General features: G+C 46.5%; 1 protein-coding gene across 2 annotated transcripts in view; it reads left to right on the top strand.

Moving 5' to 3' along the window:
- The first annotated feature begins 1,050 nt into the window (after positions 1-1,050).
- LOC140483536 (hyaluronidase-4-like) overlaps positions 1,051-27,260 on the top strand; it is a 45,492-nt gene continuing 19,282 nt past the window's right edge. For both annotated transcript variants that reach the window (XM_072581716.1, XM_072581715.1), the window contains exons 1-2: positions 1,051-1,729; positions 18,477-19,476. In XM_072581716.1, the coding sequence (XP_072437817.1) occupies positions 18,493-19,476 (984 nt within the window). In that variant the 5' untranslated portion in view covers positions 1,051-1,729; positions 18,477-18,492. The remainder of the gene's footprint in view (positions 1,730-18,476; positions 19,477-27,260) is intronic.

The following is a 27,260-nucleotide window of genomic DNA, read 5'->3' on the forward strand; positions in this document are numbered from 1 at the left end:
GATTCAGTCCCACAGACAGTGACTGTCAGTGGTCTACAGTCCCACACACACACACTGATTCTCACTGGGATATAGTCCCACATACACCAACTCTCACTGGGGTACAGTCCCACATACACCAACTCTCACTAGGGTACAGTCCCACAAACACTGACTCTCACTGGGTGTACAGACTCCCACATATACTGACTCTCACTGGGATACAGTTCCACACAGACTAACTCTCACCAGGTGCAGTCCCACACACACTGACTCTCACAGGAATACAGTCTCACACCCACACACACACACACTGACTCTCACTGGAGTACAATTCCACACACGCTGATTCTCACTGGGATACTGTTCCACACAGACTGACTCTCACTGGGATACAGTCCCACACACACTAACTCTCACTGGGGTACAGTCCCACACACACTAACTCACTGGGGTACAGTCCCACACACACTCACTCTCACTGTGATACAGTCCCACACACACACTGACTCTCACTGGGGTACAGTCCCACACACACTCACTCTCACTGTGATACAGTCCCACACACACACTGACTCTCACTGGGGTACAGTCCCACACACACTAACTCACTGGGGTACAGTCCCACACACACTCACTCTCACTGTGATACAGTCCCACACACACACTGACTCTCACTGTTGTGCGGGGTCACACAATCAGACAGATTCTCAGAATACACATTAACAGCATTTTGAGACTATTACAAAGCAGGAGTCCTCCTGCAGTGATGGTCGCCAAGATAATCCCACACACAGGCTCCAGCAGAAGCCCCCAGGATTGTTGTGCTGGGGTTGGCGGAGGAGGGGTGTCAAGCCGGAGTTGGGGGCTGGTTGGGATCATGTCCCTCAGAGTGGCTCCTGTGTTCAGAGGGCTCCTGTGCAGAAGGGAATTATGATGCAGTTTCTTTATTCCGCCGGCTCCCTTCTCATTCTTCAGGGTCTCTGGAAGAAGCAGGCAGCTCACATTTCAGTCACTCATCTCCACACAAAAGCCCTGCTCCCACAGGCAGATGGTGTAACAGCTGCTGCCGCTCTCGGAGCGGCTCTGACTGACAGACAGGTGGCTAGTAGGGGAACGGCGGACGGGCTGAATTCCCAGGACAGTCACTGCCCCCTTGGGGGCTGCCGGGTTCCGGGAGTGGGGGCGAGTCGCCAGCGGTAACCATCCCGGAGCGGAGCGGAGCGGAGATTTGGGAACTCTCTGCCTCGGGAGTCAGTGCCGGGACTCAGCAGCGTCTGGAGCCGGGAACTCTCTCTGACTCTCACTCCCTCTCTCTGACTCTCACTCCCTCTCTCCTCCCCCCTCTATACCTCTGTCTGTATCACTCACTCGTTCTCTCTCGTGCGCTCTCTCTCCCTCCCTCTCTGTCTCTCTCACTCCCTCTCTGTCTCTCTCCCTCCCTCTCTGTCTCTCTCACTCCCTCTCTCTCTGTCTCTTCTCCCTCTCTCTTTCTCTTCTCCCTTCGCTCTGTCTGTTTCTCTTTCTCTGTATTTGGGGCAACTCCGAGTTCTGCCGCCTCTCGAACCGGCTCCGTGCGGATGTGAGCCCCACACGGGGAGTCCTGAGTCCCAGGACCAGTAAACACCCCACCACCTCCCGCCCGGGACAACCCGGCCATAGGCGGGACAGCTCTGTGAGGGACCAGAGAGAACTCCCATGTCCCAGAGAGAGAGCGGCCCGAGAGCAGCAACAAGATGCTAGGGACCAGGTAAGATCATCGCTCAATTACCGGATCCCGGAGATCGCCTCGTAATCCACTGCGCTCAGGGAATCTGACAACCGAGACCCACAGAGAGAGAGACATCACAGATCACATTCAAAACTCACTGACCCTCGGACAGTGCAGCACTCCCTCAGCACTGACCCTCTGACAGTGCAGCACTCCCTCAGCACTGACCCTCCGACAGTGCAGCACTCCCTCAGCACTGACCCTCTGACAGTGCAGCACTCCCTCAGAACTGACCCTCGGACAGTGCAGCATTCCCTCAGAACTGACCCTCGGACAGTGCAGCACTCCCTCAGCACTGACCCTCTGACAGTGCAGCACTCTCTCAGCACTGACCTCGGACAGTGCAGCACTCCCTCAGCACTGACCCTCCGACAGTGCAGCACTCCCTCAGCACTGACCCTCCGACAGTGCAGCACTCCCTCAGTACTGACCCTCGGAAAGTGCAGCACTCCCTCAGCACTGACCCTCTGCCAGTGCAGCACTCCCTCAGCACTGACCCTCCGACAGTGCAGCACTCCCTCAGCACTGACCCTCTGACAGTGCAGCACTCCCTCAGCACTGACCCTCTGACAGTGCAGCACTCACTCAGCACTGACCTCGGACAGTGCAGCACTCCCTCAGCACTGACCCTCCGACAGTGCAGCACTCCCTCAGTACTGACCCTCCGACAGTGCAGCACTCCCTCAGCACTGACCCTCCGACAGTGCAGCACTCCCTCAGCACTGACCCTCTGACAGTGCAGCACTCCCTCAGAACTGACCCTCCGACAGTGCAGCACTTCCTCAATACTGACCCTCGGACAGTGCAGCACTCCCTCAGCACTGACCTCGGACAGTGCAGCACTCCCTCAGCACTGACCCTCCGACAGTGCAGCACTCCCTCAGTACTGACCCTCCGACAGTGCAGCACTCCCTCAGCACTGACCCTCCGACAGTGCGGCACTCCCTCAGTACTGACCCTCTGACAGTGCAGCACTCCCTCAGCACTGACCCCCGACAGTGCAGCACTCCCTCAGAATTGACCCTCGGACAGTGCAGCACTCCCTCAGAACTGACCCTTGGACAGTGCAGCACTCCCTCAGCACTGACCCTCTGACAGTGCAGCACTCCCTCAGAACTGACCCTCCGACAGTGCAGCACTCCCTCAGCACTGACCCTCTGACAGTGCAGCACTCCCTCAGAACTGACCCCCGAACAGTGCAGCACTCCCTCACAACTGACCCTCGGACAGTGCAGCACTCCCTCAGCACTGACCCTCTGACAGTGCAGCACTCCCTCAGCACTGACCCTCCGACAGTGCAGCACTCCCTCAGAACTGACCCTCTGACAGTGCAGCACTCAGCACTGACCCTCCGACAGTGCAGCACTCCCTCAGCACTGACCCTCTGACAGTGTGGGACTCCCTCAGTACTGACCCTCTGACAGTGCAGCACTCCCCCAGAACTGACCCTCTGATAGTGCAGCACTCCCTCAGCACTGACCCTCTGACAGTGCAGCACTCCCACAGCACTGACCCTCTGACAGTGCAGCACTCCCTCACTACTGACCCTCCGACAGTGCTGCACTCCCTCAGTACTGACCCTCGGACAGTGCAGCACTCCCTCAGAACTGACCCTCTGACAGTGCAGCACTTCCTCAATACTGACCCTCGGACAGTGCAGCACTCCCTCAGCACTGACCTCGGACAGTGCAGCACTCCCTCAGAACTGACCCACCGACAGTGCAGCACTCCCTCAGTACTGACACTCCGACAGTGCAGCACTTCCTCAATACTGGCCCTCAGACAGTGCAGCACTTCCTCAGTACTGACCCTCGGACAGTGCAGCACTCCCTCAGTACTGACCCTCTGACAGTGCAGCACTCCCTCAATACTGACCCTCTGACAGTGCAGCACTCCCTCAGCACTGACCCTCTGACAGTGCAGCACTCCCTCATTACTGACCCTCGGACAGTGCAGCACTTCCTCAGCACTGACCCTCCGACAGTGCAGCACTCCCTCAATACTGACCCTCCAACAGTGCAGCACTCCCTCAGCACTGACCCTCTGACAGTGCAGCACTCCCTCATTACTGACCCTCAGACAGTGCAGCACTCCCTCAGTACTGATGCTCTGACAGTGCAGCACTTCCTCAGTACTGACCCTCGGACAGTGCAGCACTCCCTCATTACTGACCCTCGGACAGTGCTGCACTCCCTCAGTACTGACCCTCCGACAGTGCGGCACTCCCTCAGTACTGACCCTCCGACAGTGCAGCACTTCCTCAGTACTGACCCTCCGACAGTGCAGCACTCCCTCAGCACTGACCCTCCGACAGTGCAGCACTCCCTCAGCACTGACCCTCCGACAGTGCGGCACTCCCTCAGTACTGACCCTCCGACAGTGCGGCACTCCCTCAGTACTGACCCTCCGACAGTGCAGCACTTCCTCAGTACTGACCCTCCGACAGTGCAGCACTCCCTCAGCACTGACCCTCCGACAGTGCAGCACTCCCTCAGCACTGACCCTCCGACAGTGCAGCACTCCCTCAGCACTGACCCTCGGAAAGTGCAGCACTCCCTCAGCACTGACCCTCCGACAGTGCAGCACTCCCTAAGCACTGACCCTCCGACAGTGCAGCACTCCCTCAGTACTGACCCTCCGACAGTGCGGCACTCCCTCAGCACTGACCCACCGACAGTGCGGCACTCCCTCAGCACTGACCCTCTGACAGTGCAGCACTTCCTCAGTACTGACCCTCGGACAGTGCAGCACTCCCTCAGCACTGACCCTCGGAAAGTGCAGCACTCCCTCAGCACTGACCCTCCGTCAGTGCAGCACTCCCTCAGCACTGACCCTCCGACAGTGCAGCACTCCCTCAGTACTGACCCTCCGACAGTGCAGCACTCCCTCAGCACTGACCCTCCGACAGTGCAGCACTCCCTCAGTACTGACCCTCCGACAGTGCAGCACTCCCTCAGCACTGACCCTCCGACAGTGCAGCACTCCCTCAGCACTGGCATCATCCAGTGGTCTCTAGCATTACAGATACCAGTCTTCAGTCAACTCCACATTCACATGATATCAAGAAATGCTTGGAGGCACTGGATACTGCAAAGGCTATGGACCCTGAAAACATTGCCGCAATAATACTAAAGACTTGTTCTCCAAAACTTGCCACTCCCCTCACCAAACTGTTCCAGTATAGTTACAACACTAGCATCTATTCAACAATGTGAAAAATTGCCCAAGGATATACTGTACATAAAAATGCAGGACAGAGCAGCACAGTGGCTCAGTAGTTAGCACTGCTGCCTCACAGCACTAGGGACCCGGATTCAATTTCAGCCTCAGGTAACTGTCTTTGTGGAGTTTGCACATTCTCCCCATGTCTGTGTGGGTTTCCTCCAGGTGCTCCGGTTTCCTCTCACAGTCCAGGTGAATTGGCCATACTAAATTGCCCATAGTGTTAGTTGCATTAGTCAGGGGTAAATATAGGGTAGGGGAATGGTCTGGGTGGGTTACTCTTCAGAGTGTCGGTGTAGACTTGTTGGGCCAAATGGCCTGTTTCCATACTGTAGGGAATCTAACCTAAATCTAACCTGACCAATTACTGCCCAATCAGTTCACTCTCAATCATCAGTAAGGTGATGAAAGTTGTCATCAACAGCGCTATCAAGCAGCACCTGCTCAGCAATAACATGCTCAGTGATGTCCAGTCTGAGTTTCACCAGGGTCAATACAGCCTTGATTCAAACATGGACAAAAGAGCTAAATTCCAGGGGAGGTGAGAGTGACAGCCTTTGACTGCATTCAACCGAGTGTGGCATTAAGGAGCTCAGGCAAAACTGGAATCAATGGGTATTAGGGCCAAACTCTCCAGTGGTTGGAGTCATACCTAACACATAGGAAGATGGTTGTGGTTGTTAGAGGTCAGTTATCTCAGCTCCAGGACATCTCTGCAGGAGTTCTTCAGGTTAGTGTCCTCAGCCCAACCATCTTCGGCTACTTCATCAATGACCTTCCCTCCATAAGGTTAGAAGTGGGGACGATCACTGATGATTGCATAATGTTCAGCACTATTTGCAACACTTCGGATACTGAAGCAGTCCATGTTCAAATGCAACAAGATCTGGACAATATCCAGGTTGGGCTGACAAGTGGCAAATAACATTTGCTCCACACAAATGCCATGTTACGACCATCGCCAACAAGAGACAATCTAACCACCACCCCTTGACATTCAATAGTGTTACCATCACTGAATCCTCTGGTATCAACATACTGGAAGTCATCATTGATCAGAAATTTAACTGTACTCACCACATAAACACATTGGCTACAAGAGCAAGTTAGAGGCAAGGAATACTGCAGTGAGTAACCAACCTCCTATCTCCCAAAGCCTGTCCACCATCTACAAGGCACAAGTCAGGAGTGTGATGGAATACTCCCCATTTCCTCATTCCTGAAGAAGGGCTTATGCCTGAAACGTCAATTCTCCTGCTCCTTGGATGCTGCCTGACCTGCTGCGCTTTTGCAGCAACACATTTTCAGCAATACTCCCCATTTGCCTGGATAATAATATTCAAGAAGCTCGACACCATCCAGGACAAAGCAGCCTGCTTGATTAGCGCCACATCCAAGAGCATCTACTCCCTCCAACATCTCAGTAGCAGCAGCATGTACTATCTACAAGATGCAATGGAGAAATTCACCAAAGATTCTTAGACAGCACCTTCCAAACCCATGACCACTTCCATCTAGAAGGACAATTAGATTAGATTACATTACATTACATTACATTACAGTGTGGAAACAGGCCCTTCGGCCCAATAAGTCCACACCGACCCGCCGAAGCGCAACGCACCCATGCCCCTATATTTACCCCTTACCTAACACTATGGGCAATTTAGCATGGGCAATTCACCTAACCTGCACATCTTTGGACTATGGGAGGAAACCGGAGCACCTGGAGGAAACCCATGCAGACACGGGGAGAACATGCAAACTCCACACAGTCAGTCGCCTGAGGCAGGAATTGAACCCGGGTCTCTGGCGCTGTGAGGCAGCAGTGCTAACCACTGTGCCACAGTGCCGCCCACAATGGCAGCAGATATGTGGGAACACTACCACCTGTGAGTTTCCCCACCAAGTTACTCACTGTCCTGACTTGGAAATATATCACCATTCCTTCACTGTTGCTGGGTCAAAATCCTGGAATTCCCTTCCTAAGGGCATTGTGGATCAACCCGCAGCAGGTGGACTGCAGTGGTTCAAGAAGGCAGCTCACCCCCACCTTCTCAAGGGTAATAAATGCTGGACAGCCATTGACACCCACAAGCCACAAAAATGAATACATTTCTAAAAACTCCTTCAGCACCAACCCTCCGACAGTGTAGCACACCCTCAGTATTGACCCTCCAACAGCACAGAACTCCCTCAGTACTGACCCTCCAACAGCACAGAACTCCCTCAGTACTGACCCTCCAACAGCACAGAACTCCCTCAGTACTGACTCTCCAACAGCACAGAACTCCCTCAGTACTGACCCTCTGACAATGTGGCATTCTCTCGGTACTGACCCTCTGACAATGTGGCATTCTCTCGGTACTGACCCTCTGACAGTGCTGCACTCCCTCGGTACTGACCCTCTGACAGTGCTGCACTCCCTCAGTACTGACCCTCTGACAGTGTGGCACCCCCTTGGTAATGACTCTCTAGCAGTATGGCACTCCCCCAGTACTGCCTCTCCTACAGTGCAGCACTCCTTCAGTACCTGTCCTCTACCTCAATTACATTGTCAATGTTACTTACCTTTCTCTCACAGCATCATGATTTCAAAGATCACTCCAAAGAACATCTCTGAACCGACACTCTCAGTTATGTACCTGAAGAGTGCTGATTTATCAGATAACCTGTCTTTCTGACTGTGTGTGAAACTGACTCCAGGTCAATTCTTACAAGAGTTCCTCAGGGTAGACATTTTCTAATTGACCTGTTCAGCGATGTTATTATACTCCTCTGAAGCAGGTGGGACTTGAACCCAGTCTCCTTGCTCAGAAGTAAAGACACAACCAGTGTCCACATGAGCCCCAAAAATTCCTCAGGCTAGTGTCCTACACTCAGCCATCTTCAGGTGCTTCATCAATGACCTTTCCTCCATTATAAGGTCAGAAGGGGTAAAGTTCACTAATGATTGCAATGTTCAGAATCATTCTTGACTCCTCAGATATTGAAGCAGTCCATGTCCAAATGCAATAAACTCTGGACAATATCCAGGCTTGGGCTGGTAAATGACAATGTATATGAAGAACCAGCATATGTATCAGATAAAAATGATCTATCTCTCCTTGACATACAATGGAAATATCATTGATCAATCCCTTCACTGCCATCATCCTGATTTATCTCTCAGCTCCGATCCACAAGCCTCATTCCTGATGAATGGCTTATGCCCAAAACATTGATTCTCCTGCTCCTCAGATGCTGCCTGACCTGCTGCGCTTTTCCAGCACCACACTCTCGAATCTGACCTCCAGCATCTGCAGTCCTCACTTTCTCCTGCCATCACCCTGGGCATTTTGATGAGCAGGAACTGAACAGACATAGCAAAATAAACATTGTGGCTACAAGAACAGGTCAGAGGCTAGGAAACTGTACAAACTCACCTCCTGACTCCCTGAAAAAGCCTGCCCATCAGCAGCTAGGCACAAGTCAGGAATGTGATGGGATACTGTCCATTTGCCCTGGATGGAGGCAGCTCCAACAACACTCGAGAAGAATGATATCATCCAGGACAAAGCAGTTGCTTGATTGGCACCACATCCACAAGCCTCCACTCCCTCCACCACCATTACTAATTAGCAGCAGTGTGTACCATCTACAAGATGCACTACAGAAATTCACCAAAGATCCTTATACAGCACTTTCTAAACCCATGACCACTTCCTTCTAGAAGGACCAAAGCAACAGGTACATGGGAACACTACTTCCTGTAAGTTCCCCTCCGAGTCACTCACCATCCTGACTTGGAAATATATTGCCATTCCTTTAGTATCACTGCGTCAAAATCCTGGAATTCTCTCCCTAATGGCATTGTCCAGTTTCAATCCAGAGTCTGCAGTGTTTAAGAAATTAGCTTATCACCATCTTCTCAAGGGTAATTAGGGATTGGCAGTAAATGCTGGACCTGCAAATGCCCACATCCCAAGAAAAAAAAGGAAAGATCCCAAAACAGTGCTTTGAAGATTGGGATATTCTCCCCATTGTCTGTGTTCAATATTAAATCCTCGATGATGGTTAGTAAATCTGAAATTGTGCTGCTAATTAGAGACATAGAGTCATAGAGATGTACAGTACCGAAACAGACCCTTCGGTCCAACCTGTCCGTGCCAACCTTTGGTGGCTCTGGTGCCAAGTATTATCCTTGACTGAGAATAGTTTATTTGCAGACACATGTTCAAAGACACAGAGAGATTTCAAACCTATTTAAATCCAGACTGAAATTATTTTCAGACAAATTAATAAGTGGGTGTAACCTGACTGTTTTGAAAATTTCCTAACCGGATCGGGAAGGGCTTGAGTACTAAGCTGTGGAATCAGTGCAGTTTATTTCGAAACAATTGCTCCTGCCTCCAACCTTAACCCTTTAAATACAATTCTGACCCCTAACTATGTTACCCGTTCCTTTATCCGCCTGCCCCTAAGGATGGCCCTGTCATCCTGTGACCCCACCCCTCAATCCCAGGGGTCACTGCCTCCTCATTTTAATACGAAACTGCATTGGACTCAATGTCTTTTGGCTTTGTGGAGACCTATCCTGGGGGAGATAGGAATCAGGAAGCTGTCCCTGATGAAATGTGGCAATGGAGCAGGGAAAACCGGGGTGGAGTGAGGTGACGGAGAGTATCCTTTGGAAATCAGGACAGAATGGTTCCACCGTCAGAAAGTGACTACAGAGAGAAGGAGTGTGTGGGGACCGGGAACTGGAGAGTAGAGTGGCCGAAAAGATATACCAGACACAGACACAGATACAGAGAGTGGAACAGAGGTTTCGCGGGGGAGAGAGAGAGAGAGACAGAGACTGGGAAAGAGTGAATGAGAGGGAGAGAGAGATGGGTGGGAGAAGCACTGAAAAAGAGAAAAACACTGGGATGGAGAGAGAAAGTAGCTGGGTGATAATTGGTAAAGAGTGGTACAAAGTCAGACAGGAGAGTGGGGAGGGGTTTGCACTGAGACATGAGCCACAGCAGAAGGTCAGCCTCAGAAGCTGATACCGAGGGCCAGGTAACAGGGAGACCGGGAGATGGAGAGTTTGGGATTTTAGACATCGGGTTTTTGAAGTATTGGATAACTCCCAGCAAGAGGTAGCACTACTGATCGAGTGAGACATTCTTCCCGAAAAGAAGCAGCTAAGAGCTTGTTTGTGATTAAGATTCAAAAACAATTCGAACAAACTCAGTCCATGAAGTGAAAAACTCGGACTCCTCCAGCATTTGCAGTCCTCACTTTCACCCAGTTCTGTTTGTGCTGTGTCACAGGAAACTCCTCTCCTCTTTTAAACTAAGAAATTACACCTTCCCCATCAAACACTCCCAGGGACAGGGACAGCACGGGGTTAGATACAGAGTAAAGTAATTTTCTTAATGATTGATTCTAACACCCTTTCCAAAACAGATACCCAACTAACCAGCTTAAAGTTTCCTGTTTACAAATCCTGAGCATTAAAAGGATTGGCAGATTACAACCAGATCTTCTACATTTTCCTTGCATTGGTCTCTTCGTATCCTTGGATTCATCTCCACTCATCCTAGTGATTTCCAAACTTAAGCACAGCCAGTCTTTCCAATAACAGTTTATCGATTTTGACATGATGCAGCTTCTCAATTCCTTCTCTTTCATTATGACTTTGATAACCCCTTCTTCCTCGGCGAAGACTGATACAAAGTATTCATTCAATACCCCAGCCATGCTAACAAATTACTAGCAAACTACTCTCCATGTTGTCCATCTCTCTGTAAGTTCCCTGCCAATTTGCTTCTCTTGATCTTTCCCATTAGTTAGCTTAATGGTACATCAATTGTATCTGAGCTTGATTGAAGTAGATTCTGTCTTTGACGTGTGTGTGACATCCTCTCTCTCTCTCTCTCTCTCTCGTACTCAACACCTTAATCAATACTGCCACTTCACATTCTTTCTTATTGTAGCTACAGCACTAGAAGCTACCTGACAATTGCCCAAATATGTCCTGTCCTCAAAAAGCCAGTACAGATCCAACTCAGAGTCAAGAGTGTGGTGTTGGAAAAGCACATCTGAGGAACAGGAGAATCAACCTTTCGGGTATAAGCCCTTCATCAGGAATGAGGCTTGTGGACTGGGGGGCTGAGAGATAAATGGGAGGAGAGTAGGTCTGGGGGGAAGGTAGCTCAGAATGCAATAGGTAGATGAAGGTGGGGGAGAAGTGATAGGTCAGAGAGGAGGGTGGAGTGGATAGATGGGAAAGATCAAGAGGGCAGTGCCGAGTTGGAGGCCTGGGACTGAGATAAGTTGGGGGGAGGGAAATGAGGAAACTGGTGAAATTACACATTAATCCTATCTGGTTGCAGGGTCCCAAGGCAGAAGATGAGGCATTCTTCCTCCAGATGTTGGATGCTTAGGGTTTGGCAATGGAGGAGGTCCAGGACCTGTACGTCCTTGGTGGAATGGGAGGGGGAGTTGAAGTGCTCAGCTACGGGACGATGGGGTTGATTGGTGTGGGCATCGCAGAGATGTTCTCTTAAATGATCTGCAAGTTGGCATCCTGTCTCCCCAATGCAGAGAAGACCACATTAGGTGCAACAGATTCAATTCAGCCAATTGTCCACTCAATGTACTCTGTATCATCAGCAAAGAAATGGAAGGAGTTATTGAACATGCTATCAAGTGCCAGGTAATGATCATCTCAAACGAGAGACAATTTAACCATCATCTCTTGACAGACAATGACATTGCCACCACTGAATCCCCCAATTTCAACATCCTGGGGATTACTATTGACCATGAACTGAATTAGAACAAAGGAGAAAGAACAAAGAAAATATACAGCCCAGGAACGGGCCCTTCAGTCCTCCAAGCCTGAGCCGATCCAAATCCACTGTCTAAACCTATTGCCCAATTCCTAAACATTTGTAACCCTCTGCTCCCCACCTACCCATGCATCTGTCCAGACACATCTTCAATGAATCTACCGTGCCTGCCTCTACTCCCTCTGCTGGTAACATGTTCCAGCCACCTACCACCCTCTGTGTGAAGTACTTCCCGCATGTATCCCCCTTAAACTTTTCACCTCTCACCTTGAACATGTGACCTCTCATTATTGAATCCCTCACCCCGGGAAAATGCTTATCTCTATCCACCCTGTCTATACCCTTCATGATTTTGTAGACCTCAATCAGGTCCCCTCTCAACCTCCTTTTTTCTAATGAAAACAATTCTAACCTATTCAACCTTTCTTCATAGCTAGCACCTTCCATACCAGGCAATATCCTTGGGCCATCATGTAAACACAGCGGCTACAAGAGCAGGTCAGGAATACTGCAGGGTGAGTAACTCACCCCCTGACTCCCCAAAGCCTATCCACCATCTACAAAGCTTGACTCAGGAGTGTGATGGAATATTCCTCATTTGCCTGGATGGATGCAGCTCCAATGACACTCAAGAAGCTTGACGCCTTTTAGGACAAAGCAGCCGCTTGTTTGGTACCATAACTGCAAGCTTACACTCCCTCCACTATCAATACTCATCAGCAGCAGTTTGTACTATCTACAAAATGCACTGCAGTAACTCACCAAGGCTTAGATAGAAACCTAGAAAATAGAAGCAGACGTAGGCCATTCATCCCTTCAAGCCTGCTCTGCCATTCAATTAATTAGCTGATTATCCAACTCAGTACCCTGTTCCCATTTTCTCCCCATTCCCTTTGGTCCCTTTTGTACTCTACCTAAAACCTTCTTGAAAACATTCAATGTTTTGTCCTCAACTGCTTTCTATGACAAAGAACTCCACAGGCTCACCATTCTCTGGATGAATAAATTTCTCTCGTGTCTGACAGCACTTTCCAAACCCACAATCACTTCCATCTCGAAGAAATGGCAGCAGATACATGGAACACCATCACCTGCAAATTCCTGTCCAAGCCACTCACCAATCTTTTCGTCAGTATTCACTCAGGAACAGGACATTGTTGTCGATATGAATACTGAGGCACGAATAAGTAGAATGGATGGCTTTGAGATATGTAGAGAAGAGGTGTTGGAAATTCTGGCAAGGGTGAAAATAGATAAGTCCCCTGGGCCTGATGGCATTTATCCTAGGATTCTCTGGGAAGCAAGGGAGGAGATTGCAGAGCCATTGGCCTTGATTTTTGTGTCCTCTTTGTCTACAGGAGTAGTGCCAGAGGACTGGAGGCTAGCAAACGTGGTTCCCTTGTTCAAGAAGGGGAGTAGGGATAATCCTAGTAACTATAGGCCAGTGAGTCTCACTTCTGTTGTGGGCAAAGTCTTAGAGAGAATTGTAAGGGATAGGATTTATGCACATCTGGATAAGAATGATGTGATCAAGGATAGTCAGCATGGTTTTGTGAAGGGCAGGTCGTGCCTCACAAACCTTATTGAATTCTTTGAGAAGGTGACGAAGGAGGTAGATGAGGGGAAAGCGGTAGATGTGGTATATATGGATTTTAGTAAGGCGTTTGATAAGGTCCCCCATGGTAGGCTACTGCAGAAAATACAGAGATATGGCATTGAGGGTGAGTTGGAGGTTTGGATTAGGAATTGGCTCTCTGGAAGAAGACAGAGGGTAGTAGTTGATGGCAAAGGTTCATCTTGGAGTGCCGTCACTAGCGGTGTTCCGCAAGGATCTGTTTTGGGACCATTGCTGTTTGTCATTTTTATAAATGACCTGGAGGAAGGGTTAGAAGGTTGGGTGAGCAAGTTTGCGGATGATACGAAAGTCGGAGGAGTTGTAGACAGTGAGGAAGGATATGGCAGGTTACAGCGGGATATAGAGAAGCTGCAGAGCTGGGCAGAAAGGTGGCAAATGGAGTTCAATGTAGCTAAGTGTGAAGTGATTCACTTTGGTAAGAGTAATAAAAAGATGGATTACTGGGCTAATGGTAGACTACTTGGTAGTGTGGAAGAGCAGAGGGATCTTGGTGTCCATGTACACAGATCTCTGAAAGTTGCCACCCAGGTAAATAGTGCAGTGAAGAAGGCATATGGCGTACTGGCTTTTATTGGTAGAGGAATTGAGTTCCGGAGTCCTGAGGTCATGCTGCAGTTGTATAAGACTCTGGTGCGGCCGCATCTGGAATATTGTGTGCAGTTTTGGTCGCCATACTATAGGAAGGATGTGGAGGCACTGGAACGGGTGCAGAGGAAGTTTACCAGGATGTTGCCTGGTATGGTAGGAAGATCCTATGAGGAAAGGCTGAGGCACTTGGGGTTGTTTTCTTTGGAGAAAAGAAGGTTTAGGGGTGACTTGATAGGGGTGTACAAGATGATTAGGGGGTTAGATAGGGTTGACAGTGAGAACCTTTTTCCACGTATGGAGTCAGCTATTACAAGGGGGCATAGCTTTAAATTGAGGGGGGGTAGATATAGGACTGATGTTAGGGGTAGGTTCTTCACTCAGCGAGTCGTAAGTTCATGGAATGCCCTGCCAGTAGCAGTAGTGGACTCTCCCTCTTTATGGGTATTTAAGCGGGCATTGGATAGGTATATGGAGGATAGTGGGTTAGTGTAGGTTAGGTGGGCTTTGATCGGCGCAACATCGAGGGCCGAAGGGCCTGTACTGCGCTGTATTCTTCTATGTTCTATGTTCTATGTTCAATCTGACTTGGAAATATATTGTCATCCCTCCCACTGCCTTCTCAAGGGATGAACAATTAATTGTGTCCCAGCCAGCAAACCCACATCCCATAAATGAACAAAAGATAATTTTCCTGAGCTTCAAAACTTTCCTTATGTCCAGGAATATCTAACACCCAGTCCTGCTTTTCTTTGAGCCACGTTTCTGTTACAGATTTACCATGTGGCAATCTGTACTCGAAGCTCACCGACTTTATTTACCACACTTTGTGTATTCACATAAATGCTTTCTAAATCTAAATTAGACTTTATTGCATTTTCTTTGTCCTAGCTCCCCTCAGACATTGCTATTTCTTACTCTTGCCCTAACTATATGCTGATGTAGTGAGCTTAGGGAGTTATATGGGGCCCATCCTGTCACCAAAGGGTATGAGGAGAGGGCTTGGGTTGTGGGAGGAGATCCTCCAGTGATCGTATTGAAAGGTGGAGCAAGTTGAAGGGCTGAAATGTTGTACACAGAATTGTTACTATGCAGCTGATAGGCCATTTAGCCCATCATTCTGCTGCACCCTCTCTGAAAGAGCATCCTGACTTTGTGCCATTCTCCTGCTCTTTCCTTGTAACCTTGCACATTGTTCCTTCCAGTCTGAGTTCTCCTATTCTTTTCATTTTTTGAAAAGTTTGTACTTCATAATATCCTCTCCGTTGGACTCCTGATTGAGATTTTTAAAAACTCCTTCCTAAGCCAAAGATACTGAGGACAAGGCCACACTCTTGTCCCTGGGCCGGTGTCATCCATCTAACCATGAACTGTTCTGGGCTCTGACATCCTCGTGCTTGGACATTGCCATTTTAAACAGTCTTTGCAGAGATTAAAACTGGATTTGAAGCTGCCAGGGAAATATCTGAGCATGTGAGAACAAAGAGCTTTTATCCGATCATTTACCAACTTTCCTAACTTTAATTTCTAAATGTCAGAGTCGTGTGTTGTAGAGAACCAAAGTTGGTCTTGTTTCCGGTATTGGACTGTAATCCATTAATCCTGAGTGTGTGCCATACACAGAAACTCTATCTCACAATCACTCTCTGTGAGTGGATTTCACCGCTGCTGGCTTAAAGACACGAGGCTGTCCCTTCATTCAGAGACCTCAAGCAAGAACAAAATAATTGTTTCATTTCGATAGGTTTCCATTTGGACTGTCAAGAGGCTCTTTTCATACTTCTAGGTGGGTGAATAGTTGGCTGGGTAAGGTGATGGTGGTCAGTGGGTGGCTGGATAATGGGCGTGTGGGTGGGTGCGTAGTTGGGTGTTTAGGAGCTGGGGAGTAGCTAGGGGGTGCTCAGTGAATGGTCGGTAGGTGGCTGGGGATAGTCAATGGATGGTCAGTGGGTGGTCAGTGAGTAGTAAGTGGATGGCGAATGGGTATACAGTGGGTGGTCAGTAGGTGGTCAATGAATAGTAATTGGGTGGTCAGTGAGAAGACGGTGGGTGGTCAGTGGGTCAGACAGTGGGTGGTCAGGGAGTGATCCATGGGTGGTCAGTGGGTAGACAGTGGGTGGTCAGTGAGTAGTCAGTGGGTGGTCAGTGGTAGACAGTGGGTGGACTGTGGGTGGTCAGTGAGTAGACAGTGGGTAGTCAGTGAGTGGTCAGTGGGTAGACAGTGGGTGGTCAGTGGGTAGACAGTGAGTGGTCAGTGGGTAGACAGTGGGTGGTCAGTGGGTAGACAGTGGGTGGTCAGTGAGTAGTCAGTGGGTGGTCAGTGAGTAGACAGTGAGTGATCAGTGGGTGGATAGTGGGTGGTCAGTGAGTATCGATAGTGGGTGGTCAGTGAGTAGACAGTGGGTAGACAGTGAGTGATCAGTGGGTGGTCAGTGAGTATAGATAGTGGGTGGTCAGTGAGTAGACAGTGGGCAGTCAGTGGGTGGTCAGTGGGTAGACAGTGGGTGGTCAGTGAGTATAGACAGTGGGTGGTCAGTGGGTAGACAGTGGTGGTCAGTGGGTAGACAGTGAGTGGTCAGTGGGTAGACAGTGAGTGGTCAGTGAGTGGTCAGTGGGTGGTCAGTGAGTATAGACAGTGGGTGGTCAGTGGGTAGACAGTGGGTGGTCAGTGGGTAGTCAGTGAGTGGTCAGTGGGTAGACAGTGAGTGGTCAGTGGGTAGACAGTGAGTGGTCAGTGAGCAGTCAATGGGTGGACAGTGAAAGGGCAATGACCTGGAGATTTGCAGCAAAGCTCGGGACAGGAAATGGTTCCAGACTGGGATGGACATAAATAAGGAAAGTTTGAAATTTGAACGCATATGTCCATCCCAGTCTGGAAACATTTCCTGTCCCTAGCTCTGCTGCAAATCTCCAGGTCATTGCCCTTTCACTGAGCACCCATTGACTGCTCACTGACCACTCACTGTCTACCCATTGACCACCCACTGTCCACCCACTGACCATCCACTGAATACCCACTGACCACCCACAGACCATATAGATTTAAGGAAGAGGTAGAAGGCAAAGAGAAGGTTGAAGAGAAATATGTTTCAGTCGGAGAATGGCAGGAGTCTGGAACTCACTGCCTGAAAAGAACCCATTGTAAAATTTAAGAAGTATTTCGATATTCGCTTGTGTTTCCATTGCCTCCAGGGGTATTGAACAAGAGCTAGAAAATGGGAATAGTATGGTCAGAGTTTTGTTGACTTCTCCACACATGATAGGCTGAATGGCCTCCTTCTGTCCTGTCACTGTCTATGAGCTCATCAGTTCTATCATCACTCCATTTCCAGTCTGTTCTTATTCTGCCTCTGCTACATCTCCACTCCATCTCCAATCTGTGTCTGCTCAGTCTTTAAAGTCATGGGGTCATATAGTTATAGAGCAAGGAAACAGACCCTTCAGTCCAACTGATCCATGGCAACCAGATATCCTAAACTGATCTAGTATTCACCAGTATTTGTCCCATATCCCTCCAAACCCTTCTAATTCATGTACCTATCCAAGTGCCTTTTAAATGTTGTAATTGTTCCAGCCTCTACCACTTCCTCTGGCAGCTCATTCAAAAGATGCACCACCCTCTGCGCGAAATGTTTATTCTGTCTTTGCTCATTCTCCACTCTGACTCCATTGCAAACTCCAACTCCATTCTGTTTTCATTGTGTTCAATTTATCTCAATTCTGTCACCATTGCATCTTGGTTTTGTCTGCATCCCATCACCAATCTGTCTGTGCTCTGTCTCTAAGCTGTCTCCAATCTGACTCCACTCCATCTCTGATCTGTCGCTGTTGGATTTTTGATTTGTCTTTGACCTGTCTCTGGTCCACCTGTTTTATCTCCACTTAAACTCCATCATGCTCCATTGCTACTCTGCTCTGCTCTTTCTGCATTGTTTCTTCAATCAGACTACCCAATCCTCTTTGTCTCTGTTTCATCCCTCCTCTGTCTCCACTTGACCACTGCTCCATCTCTGCTCTGTCACTGAGCTGTCTTCACTCCATCTCCATTCTGTCCTTGCTCCTTCTCTGCTCTGACCCCATCACTGTTCCATTTCTGCTCCTGTAGAGCATTTGGGAAACTTACTCGAGAAAAATAAGACAAGACAAATGGTCAGCTTGAAGAATTTTTCAAAGGTTTGGGAACTTGAGGCCTATTGGTTGATGTCGCTAGAGAAATGCTTGGCTTGGAGCTGATTGGTCAATGTTTCTCTCTAATATTCAATCCTTTCAATGTTTAAATTTTTAATTTTCATTATAATGATGAAATCTCTTAAGACCTTGTGCAGTGAAAATGCTGCTGTTCAGAGCTCCATAATATGTAACCATGGTAACTGAAAGATTTGTGAATCACAGTTTATTACTTCATTACTTGTCACCAGTTGCCTGTTGCCGAGATACAAACTAACAACTTTGATGGTTGTCACAGGTTGGACAAGTGACCGATGGACATTAGCTGGTATGAAGCAGGTTATCATTGTCGCCAGGGCAGCTCGTCTTCGAGTGCAGCCAGTATCCTTACCTTCAGCACAGCACTGTGCCTGCTCCTGATCCTGCGTGGAGCTCAGGGTCATCCCATCAAACAAACCATGCCCCCTATTATGGAGAACAAGCCCTTTCTGGTCATTTGGAACATTCCGACAGAAAAATGCAGGACTCACCGTGGTGTTGATCTCCACCTGAATGACTTTAATATAGTGACCAATGAGAATGAAGTTTTCATGGGCGGGAATATCACAATATTTTATACCTATCAGTTGGGCAAATATCCTTACTATGAAAACAATAACGTGGTGAATGGGGGCTGTCCCCAGAACACTAGCCTAAATGAACACACGAGAAAGATGCAGGCTGACATTGAGAAGTATTTGCCTTCCAAATACTACAAGGGTCTGGCAGTCATTGACTGGGAGGAGTGGAGACCCCAGTGGGTACGTAACTGGGGCACTAAAGCCATCTATCGTGAGAAGTCGGAGGAGCTGGTTCGAGCCAGGCACCCTGACTGGTCTCCTGCTCGAGTTCTGAAACAGGCGCAATCGGAGTTTGACACAGCAGCAAACAAGTTCATGACTCAAACTCTGAGGGTGGGTCAGTCAATGAGGCCCCAGGCATTGTGGGGTTACTACCTCTTCCCGGACTGTTACAATTACCATTACAATGACAACTTCTCCAGTTACAATGGGCGCTGCCCTAATATTGAGTTTGAACGCAATAATCAGCTGCAGTGGCTCTGGTCCAAAAGCAATGCTTTATATCCCTCTATCTACATGGAGGAAATCTTAAAATCTTCGGAACAAGGAAGGCAGTTTGTGAGAGCACGGGTGCAAGAGGCCATGCGTGTGTCATTGACAGTGGACTCAGCGTATGCACCACCTGTGTTTGTGTACTCTCGATCACACTATGCTTACACCTTCAACCCAATGACACAGGTAGGTGGATGCTGGAAAATAAAACAAATGTTGATATAGACTTGATGGTACAAAGGGCTGTATTATTCTATGAAAATGGTTCAATTTCTCAATTAATAATTAACAGAGTTGAAGAAATATTAGGCTCTATGACAGTGATAGGCTGGAAAGTGTTAAACTTCAAAGGAACTTGATGTGCCAATGAAATTTAATGTGCAGCTATAGCAAGTGAATAAAGCGAATGGTATGTGACCTTTATTAGAGAAGAGTTTGAGGATCAGCGTAAAGCTATCTGACTGCGGTTATATACAGCCTCAGTGAGACCATACCTTTTGTACAGCTTTGATCTCTCTACCTAAGGAAAGATAAGCTTTCCATAGAAGGAGTGCAGTGAAGTTTCACCAGACTGATCCCTGGAATGCAGGACTATCATATGAAGAGAGATTGAGGAGGCTGCCTGTATTCTCTGGAGTTTAGAAGATTGAGAGGTGATTTTATTGAAAAATACAAATTCTTATAAGGTGTGACTGGGCAAATGCAGGAAGAATGTTTCCTCTTGCTGGGGAGGTAGGAGATTCAGAGTAAGGGAAGCCCTTTGGAGCCAAGAAGAGGAGGAATTTCTTCACTCAGAGTGTGTGGAGGATTTGGGATCTCTGCCCCAAGAGGGCAGTAAGGGTGTATTCATTCAGTATGTTCCAGACAAAGATTGATAGATTCTTTCAGTCTAAGGTGAAGAGGAAGATCTTAGGTTACAAGAGGGTATTAAATGATTGGGCAGATGGACAGATCAATGGCAGATAGAGTTTAAAAAAAACAACAAGCAACGATACTGGATGTGGGTTTGGAAGGTGCTGCGGTGATGGAAATTTACTCATGGGCCTTGTCTTCCTTGGATACACACACTGGTTCCTTCTCTTCATAAACATGTGTTCTTAAAATGTAATTGTTGTTCTTGAATTAGCATCTAATTGTAAGTATTTATAGTTCCCTTAACTTTTCCCTGACCCACTGTCACGTTTCCCTTCTGTCTGTACAGTCACTAGATATTGTCCAGGTGAAAAATAGTTCCTTGTTTTTGTTTCATAAGTCTTGACATCAATCTCCTAAATATTCATGGTGCCAAAGGAGATTCCAAATGGTAGATGATTAAAATAATACTGCCTGAATAGTTAAGGGGGTGTCTGACAAAATCTCCTGGGCATAATTTAATAAAGAATTTGGAGTCTTAGAACATAGAACATTATAGCGCAGTACAGGCCCTTCAGCACTCCGTATTGCACCAACCTGTGGAACCAATCTGAAACCCATCTAACCTACGCTATTCCATTCTCATCCATATGTTTATCCAATGACCATTTAAATGTCCTTAAAGTTGGTGCGCCTACTACTGTTTCAGACAGGGCATTCCATGCCCCTACTACTCTGAGTAACGAAACTACCTCTGACATCTGTCCTATATCTATCACCCTTCAGTTTAAAGCCATGTCCCCTCATGCTAGCCATCACTATCCGAAGAAAAAGGCTCTCACTGTCTACGCTATCTCACCCTCTGATTACCTTATATGTCTCAATTAAGTGACCTCTCAACCTTCTCTCTAACGAACACAGCCTCAAGTCCCTCAGCCTTTCCTCATAAGACCTTCCCTTTCTATCAGGCAACATCCTAGTAAATCTCCTCTGAACCGTTTCCAAAGCTTCCACATCCTTTCTATAACATGGTGACCAGAACTGTACACAATTCTCCAAATGTGGCCACACCAGAGTTTTGTACAGCTGCACCATGATCTCATGGTTCTGAAACTCAATCCCTCTACCAATAAAAGCTAACATACTGTATGCCTTCTTAACAACCCTGTCAACCTAGGTGGAAACCTTCAGGGATCTATGTACATGGACACCGAGATCTCTCACTCTCATTCATATCCAGAATTATCTTTGCTATCCTTTCCTCTACATCTCTGGAACTGTTCGGAGGCCTATAGAAAACTCCCAACAGGACGACCTCTCCTTTCCTGTTTCTAACCTCAGCCCACACTACCTCAGTAGACGAGTCCTCAAATGTCCTTTCTGCCACTGTAATACTGTCTTTGACTAACAATGCCACACCTCCCCCTTTTTTATCATCTTCGCTGTTCTTACTGAAACATCTAAATCCCGGAACCTACAACAACAATTCCTGTCCCTGCTCAATCCATGTCTCCAAAATGGCCACAACATCGAAGTCCCATGCACCAACATTTATATTCACATTCACACATTCAACCACTGTAAATGCTAGCCATTATCATTACAGCTACTCTGCATTAAGTTTAAATTCTGTTTCAAACCCTTGTACCTTTAAGTTGATGGTCCATAATTTCCATTAACTCTCTTTAATCTTAACCAGGAAGATGGATTTTGTTATTTATTCTATTTGCTTGGACTTTCTCTTCGGTATGGTTTCAAATTATCTGGACACTTTCTGATGGTATTGACTTTCCTGTTTCTGTGGTGATAAAGGTGTTGCTGCTTTGTAGTAATTTGTGTCGAGTCCCCATCTCCCACATTAGTAGCACTCAGTTCCTCCTTGCTGGGAACTCACTGCACTTGTGGCTCTGCTTTGACCCCCATCATGAACAACCTTATCTGGTCAATTTCATCTATTCTTATCCTTTTGCTATTTTGGTCAGCTTTTGAGAAGATGATGACACCATCCCGGGGTCTGTACATCTAGACCTCTGAGAAGGAGTTCTAGTATTTCCTCAAAGAATTGTCTAAGCTTGGGCCTTAATCTCCATTCATCATGGATTTCCTGTTCAATGCAAAGTCCATTGATGGAAATATGGCAATTTTTAATTCCTTTTACCAAATGCAGTGTGATCTCACATTAATTCATCCTTCTAATCTTCACACCTACAATGTCTTGTTAATAGATCTGTTTAAAACATCTCAATTAATTCTCCCAATGCTGAGATCATTGATGACACATTACCTCATCTATGATTAAATTTATTTTGGGTTTAAAGTAAATGTTGGATGCTTTGATTAAAGTCTCACATTTTATAATACTTTGTTCCATCCTTTGTCTGATAAGAACAGCAGCTATTAGACCGACATTATATGAAAACATGTCGCTCTTTTGCCTGCAAGTTTGCTGCTGTTGTAAATTGCTGAGATTTGTTCCACTTCCAGAACTCCCTTTGTTGGGGACCCTCAGTTCTCTGAATGGCTGTGGTAATGGCAAACTCGTTCCTGGAGCTACCATCTTGATTGGCTGCTCCACTCGACTGATCTGGGGAGTATTTCCATTTATTTTCCTTCCTTTATTCAAAATCTTCTGCTTTAGAGTTTTTGCTTCCCAGATACTTCCTGACGCATGGCTTTGGCATTAAAGTCTTTTGAGGTTCTTTTGTGCCACTTTGCTGTTGCATTGACTTCATGTTTCCGGACAGTAATTTCCCTACCTGCCACAATTCTCTTTTCCAGACCAATTATTGGCACTACTGTTCCCGAACCACCACGGAAATCTGAAAGATACATCAAGGTGATCCAGTTCCCTGACTGTTCAGGACTAATGCAATTCACACCAGGTTTCATCATTTTACACAAAATAGTTATATTTATTATAACATACCACTTTAACAAATGGCAATGACACAAAGAATTTTAATCTACTACTATACAGATTAAACTATACCCCTTTAAAACCACAATGACACACACTCAACCACAAATATGATCAACAAAAGAAAGACAGTTTGGCACATATTATGGGTGGAAAAAAATAGACAACATTCTGAAGATCAAGTCAGGAGGTGATTATGGGTTAAAAAGTCTCTCTCAGTTTTATTGATTTCGAAGACCATGTCACACAGCTCTTTAGACAGTAATGTTGTTATTCAGTTTGATAGTTTGAATGGTGGACATAGGTCTTATTAGAATTCTTTCTTTTAAACTTTCTTGGATTTTCTATCTTTTAGCCCACGGGGGCTGGAGGAGGGGAAAGGGATAGAACGGAGGGGAGACAGTGTGTGAGATATATACTGGGGGGGGAGTAGATATGGTAATTTCACAGGTTCTGGATATTTCCACTGTCCTGCACTTCCAACTTTGTAACATACCATAGCCAAACCAATACATTGGTTAAGATGTTCCTGAACTTAAAGGCTCTTGGTGCCACTCTGTCTCAAAGTATTCCCCTCATTGCTTCAAAAAGCTTTTCTGTGGCAGTAAACTGTGTTCCCCAACATAGTGCCAGGGCCAAGGATATCATGGAGAGGCTACAGGGCACCCTGCTATGTGAGGGGGATCAGCTTGGAGTCATGGTCCACATTGGTAGATAAGAAGAGAGATGAGGTCCCACATGAGGTCCCTCTTTATGGGTATTTAAGCGGGCATTGGATAGGTATATGGAGGATAGTGGGTTAGTGTAGGTTAGGTGGGCTTTGATCGGCGCAACATCGAGGGCCGAAGGGCCTGTACTGCGCTGTATTCTTCTATGTTCTATGTTCTATGTTCTATGTAGAAGTCAGGGAGGTAGGAAGGAAATTTAAAAGCAAGATGTCAAGAACAATAATCTGAGGATCACTGATAGCACTTTAAGAACAAGGGCATTGATCAATTGAGCACATGGCTGGAGAGCTGGAGAGTGGGCATGAGATTTCTGAGGCATTGGGTACAGGTCTGGTGCAGGTTGGACATATACAAGGTGAACAGGTGACAGGCTAACAGGACTGGGACTGATGTACTCCCAGATACTAATGATGTTGAGGTTGGTTTAAATAAGTTTGTTAAGTGGATGGAAACCTAATGGGGTAACCCAAATTGGACAGGAGTTAAGATGGCAACAGTAAATAGAAAAGTTGTGAAGGAGCCTAGGAAGCAGGAAAAATAAATCTGAGCATCAAATAACATCTCAAATGCAAAATAACGTCAAAAAACAAAGTCGGGGCACCTTATGTTAGTGTGTTCAGCATTCACATCAAGCTCAACAATCTAAAGGCACTAACAGAGAGAAGTTGCCAAATACTCAACATGAATATGTGAATAGAACTCTTGTTTGACAAACTTGTGGGCGTTTTGTTTTATGGTGTTACTCACAAAAACTAACCAATAAAGATGGTCAATAGATGTAATATGTTGGATTTTCATAAACCTTTGATAATATCCCTCACCGGAGGATGGTTAATAAAATTGAAGCATGTAGTTTAGGAGGCAATCTACAGGCATGGATTAATGATTGACTAAGAGTCAGAAAACAGAGAAGGGTAAGAGATGAGCTATTTTCAGTTTGGCAGACTGAGACTAGTGGGATACCACAGTACTTCGGCCCCAGCTGTTGACAAAATTTATCAATGATTTGGAAGTGGGAACCAAATGTAATGTGTCCAAATTTGTGGATGATACAAAGGCAAGTGGAAATGCATGTTGTGAGGGAGATGTGAAACATTTTCAGAACAATTTGGAGAGCGGTCAGTGGGCAAAAACATGTCAGATATATTATAATGTGAAAGATATCTCCACTCTGGCAGGAGAAACAGATGGGCACCGTATTTCTTAAATAGTAGGAGGTTAGATAGTGTACATAGGAACCTGAGTGTCCTTGTCAATCAATCACTGAAGGCAAACATACAGTTGCAGCAAGCTATTAAGAAGGCTAATGGAATGTTAGCCTTTATCACAGGAGGATTTTAGTATAGGAGTACTGAAATCTTGCTTCATTTTACAGGAGTTTGTTCAGACAGCAGCTGGAGTAATGCGTACAGTTTGGGTCCTTATCTCAGGAAAAAATACTATTGCCAAAGAGAGAGTGCAATGAAAGTTCCCCAGATTTGTTCCTGGGATAGCGGGATTGTCGCAGGCAAGATAAGGCAAACTGGGGTTGTATTGTCTTGAGTTTTGAAGAATGACAAGGGATCTCAATAAAATCTACAGCTTATTTAAAGAGACAGAGCAGGGAAGAATGCAGGTTAGTTATTTACCCTGGATGGGATTCCAGTGCAGGGACACAATTTAAAAATAGGGTAGTAATTTAGGATGGAGAAGAGAGGGAATTATTTTACTCAGAGTGTTGTGAATCTTTGGAATTCTCTACCACAGAAGACTGCGGAAGTTGAGTCTAAGAGTTTATTTAAATTAGAGCTGAATAGATTTCTGACAGTGGTGTACAGGGGTATGGGGATGGGGTCAGTAAAAGGCATTGATGTGTTCAATCAGCCATGACATTTTTGAATGGCAGAGCAGCCTAACAGGCTGAATGGCCTATTCCTGTTCCTAAGTTCTGTAAATACAGACCTACATCCTTTCTTAAAGGTGGAGACCAAAATTGCACCTGGGTATAGTCTCATCAAAACACTATACAATTGTAGAAGGACTTTTTTTATCCTTGTACAACAAACCCCTTGCGATAAAGGACTTTGTGCTTGTAACAGCACACCAAACTATCCTTGAACATCAATATTAATGAGTTTTTAAAAATATACTCTATTTTTCTCATCTTACAAACAAACTGAACAACTCACAGTTCTCGTTACAGTTTACTCATTTAACCTGTCAATGTCTCTTTGCTGCCTTTTTGTCTCTTTACAGATTGCACTGCCACCTAGCTTTGTATCATCAGTAAACCTGGATAGTGTACTCTTTGTCTCTGTCTAAACCAGACATACGGATTGCAAATAACGGAAGTCTCAAAACCGATCGTCAAACACTCACTAATCACAACCTACCTATTTATCCCTACTATCTGCTTCTTGTCATAATATATGATGAAACAAGAGCACTTGTCTTATTCATTAACCATATCAAATACCTCTCAAAAATCCAAGTATATCGCATCTGCTGGTTTCCTTTAAATACTTAAAAAACACTGGATACATTTGTCAAATATAATTTTCCTTTCTGAAAACCATGCTAACTCTGACTGATCATGCCATAATTTTCAAAATGCAATGATGAGCCTTTCTCAATTACATCAGATAATGACAGAGAAGCAGAGGAACGTTGACACTCATTGCCTTCCCATTCCCTGTCAGGGGGAATTCCAAATTCTCACTGCTGTCCAGTTAATGGCATTTCTCCTGAATTACTGATCTCTCAGTGACTCTCTGTTACTAGTGGCCCTATGTTCTGCTCTTCATCACAAGAGGAAACATCCACTCTGTATGTACACAATCAAAATCTTTCATCATTTTAAAGATCTCCATTAGATTACCCTCAGCCTTTTCCTGTGAGAAAACAGACCCAGATAGTCAATCCTTCCTTGATCTTTCTGGCATCACCCTCATAAACCTTCCCTGAGCCTCTAGATTCTTTTTACTAAGATGGTGACCAGACTGCCTGAAGTGCTCATAGATGTGCTCTAACTGGGGTCAGTACAGGTTTAATATAACTTCTCAAAATTTCTATTCTGTCCTTCTGGATGCAGCATCCAATGCTTTAGTGGTCAGTGTGCTTGTATCTGAGATCTCTTTGCTCCTTTACACTACCCAAACAGGCTCTTAGTGTCAAGGTGAGTCTTGCTGGATGTCTTGTCCCATTCTGTCACAAGTCTCACCATCATCCATATCGGTCAGACCCTGATAAGCTTCCACCCAGTGTGTCCATCTTCATAGTGGAAGAGACAAGTTAGCCTTGGAAATAGAGAGTAACCAAGGGGCTAATGAGAGTCAGGAATCTAAAGTGATTAATATCAGCAGTGTAAAAGTATTGAGAAACTTAAGGAACTGAAAGTCAACACCTCACTTCGCCTCTGGAATTCATATTTGAACAAAGACTATAACAAGATCAGGAGCTGAGTGGTTCTGGCAGAACTCAGACTGGGTAGCATT

The sequence above is a fragment of the Chiloscyllium punctatum genome, chromosome 12 (genome assembly GCF_047496795.1).
Source record: "Chiloscyllium punctatum isolate Juve2018m chromosome 12, sChiPun1.3, whole genome shotgun sequence".
Classification (NCBI taxonomy): domain Eukaryota; kingdom Metazoa; phylum Chordata; class Chondrichthyes; order Orectolobiformes; family Hemiscylliidae; genus Chiloscyllium; species Chiloscyllium punctatum.